The sequence below is a fragment of the Nematolebias whitei genome, chromosome 1 (assembly GCF_014905685.2).
Source record: "Nematolebias whitei isolate Nwh7 chromosome 1, NemWhi1, whole genome shotgun sequence".
NCBI classification, from domain to species: domain Eukaryota; kingdom Metazoa; phylum Chordata; class Actinopteri; order Cyprinodontiformes; family Rivulidae; genus Nematolebias; species Nematolebias whitei.
In genome coordinates this window covers 49347041-49348301 of record NC_056498.1, presented here as the reverse complement: position 1 = coordinate 49348301, position 1261 = coordinate 49347041, and the positions used below count along the sequence as shown (strand labels likewise).

At 37.1% G+C, this 1261-nt stretch overlaps 1 protein-coding gene across 1 annotated transcript in view; it reads left to right on the top strand.

Annotated features, from left to right (window-relative positions):
* LOC119424292 (interferon-induced, double-stranded RNA-activated protein kinase) overlaps positions 1–1261 on the top strand; it is a 16982-nt gene that overhangs the window by 11438 nt on the left and 4283 nt on the right. The window contains exons 10-11 of the mRNA XM_037691789.1: positions 93–148; positions 1146–1224. Coding sequence (XP_037547717.1) covers positions 93–148; positions 1146–1224 — 135 coding nt within the window. The remainder of the gene's footprint in view (positions 1–92; positions 149–1145; positions 1225–1261) is intronic.

The following is a 1261-nucleotide window of genomic DNA, read 5'->3' as shown; positions in this document are numbered from 1 at the left end:
AAAAATAACTTTGCAGTTTACTTCAACACGTTTAAATGATTGTCCCTGGAATAAACTACATGTATAAGAATCACATTTTTTATTTATTGTAGAAGTCCTCGGCAACAGAGTTGGAAGAGAAAACATCTAGACTCTCATCTAATTCATTGTAAGTCCTTTGGAAGAGATCGCTGTTTGTTTTGTTTTTGAAGCGCAATCGTCTGGAGTATTTGTGAGCAGTCAGTATCTTACCTGCAGTGGGAAGCACACAGGAGCGTCTTCTGTAAACTAAACTCAAACCTTGCTGTTTGGACAAATGTCTTATTAAATCATTTTACACACCGTCATGTTCGCATTAAACGGTCATTAAAAAAGCGGCTCGTGCAGTTATTCTTTTGAGAAAAAGACGCTCTGGTTTCACTTTTTTAATCCCTCAGGTTTATAATCTGGTGCTTTTGGATTAGAGCTGCGAGTGTAGGAACTGAATAACAAGCAGCAACGCAAACGTGAGATTATCCACTGACGCAGGGACGCCACCAAAGAGGGACCATAGGGGGCAATGGCCCCCTCTATTGTCCACTGAGTCACAAGCTTTAGCTTGGTATGCTTTTATAACTATCCCCTACTTGTTTAGGATTAGTAGAACTTCATACTTGTATAAAAAAAAAAAAAAATTCTGAGTTATTAGAAGTAAAAAACAAGATTTTATTTAAAAGTAAAAATAAAACTTAAACTCTATTCTCCCTAAATAATAACAACCAGTCTACAACTAATGCGTATGCATGGTCTCTGGAGGGTACATGTATGTTTTTTAACAAATATAAATTTAGTAGGTAAAAAGCTTTAATAAGTGGAGCAGTTACCGTGCGTTTCTCAGTAAATATCAACTGTAAATAAAAATAACTAAAGTAGATCTGCAAATCACAAGGCGATTCCCTGACTCCAGTATTCCTGTTTTTGTCCAGTAATCTTTATGACGACGACAACAAAACAAATCTGCTGAGGTTCTGTTCTGGTTTTTGGTTTTGGTGCTTTATACTTCAGATTACGCCACTTTAAAACAGCTGAACTGTTCCTTTAATGTTACTGGTAATGAAGCAGCTCGTTAAACTCAGTTATTCAGAATAAAGATGGACACATATTTATTTGTTGTTGTTTTCTTTAAGGGAGTCCTCTGAGCCGCCTACGAGCCAAACAACTGATTCAGGGATGACCTCAGACCCACCTGAAGAATTTAAAGACCAGGTTTGTTCTTTGTCCTAAAAGCTGTCCAACTGTAGGC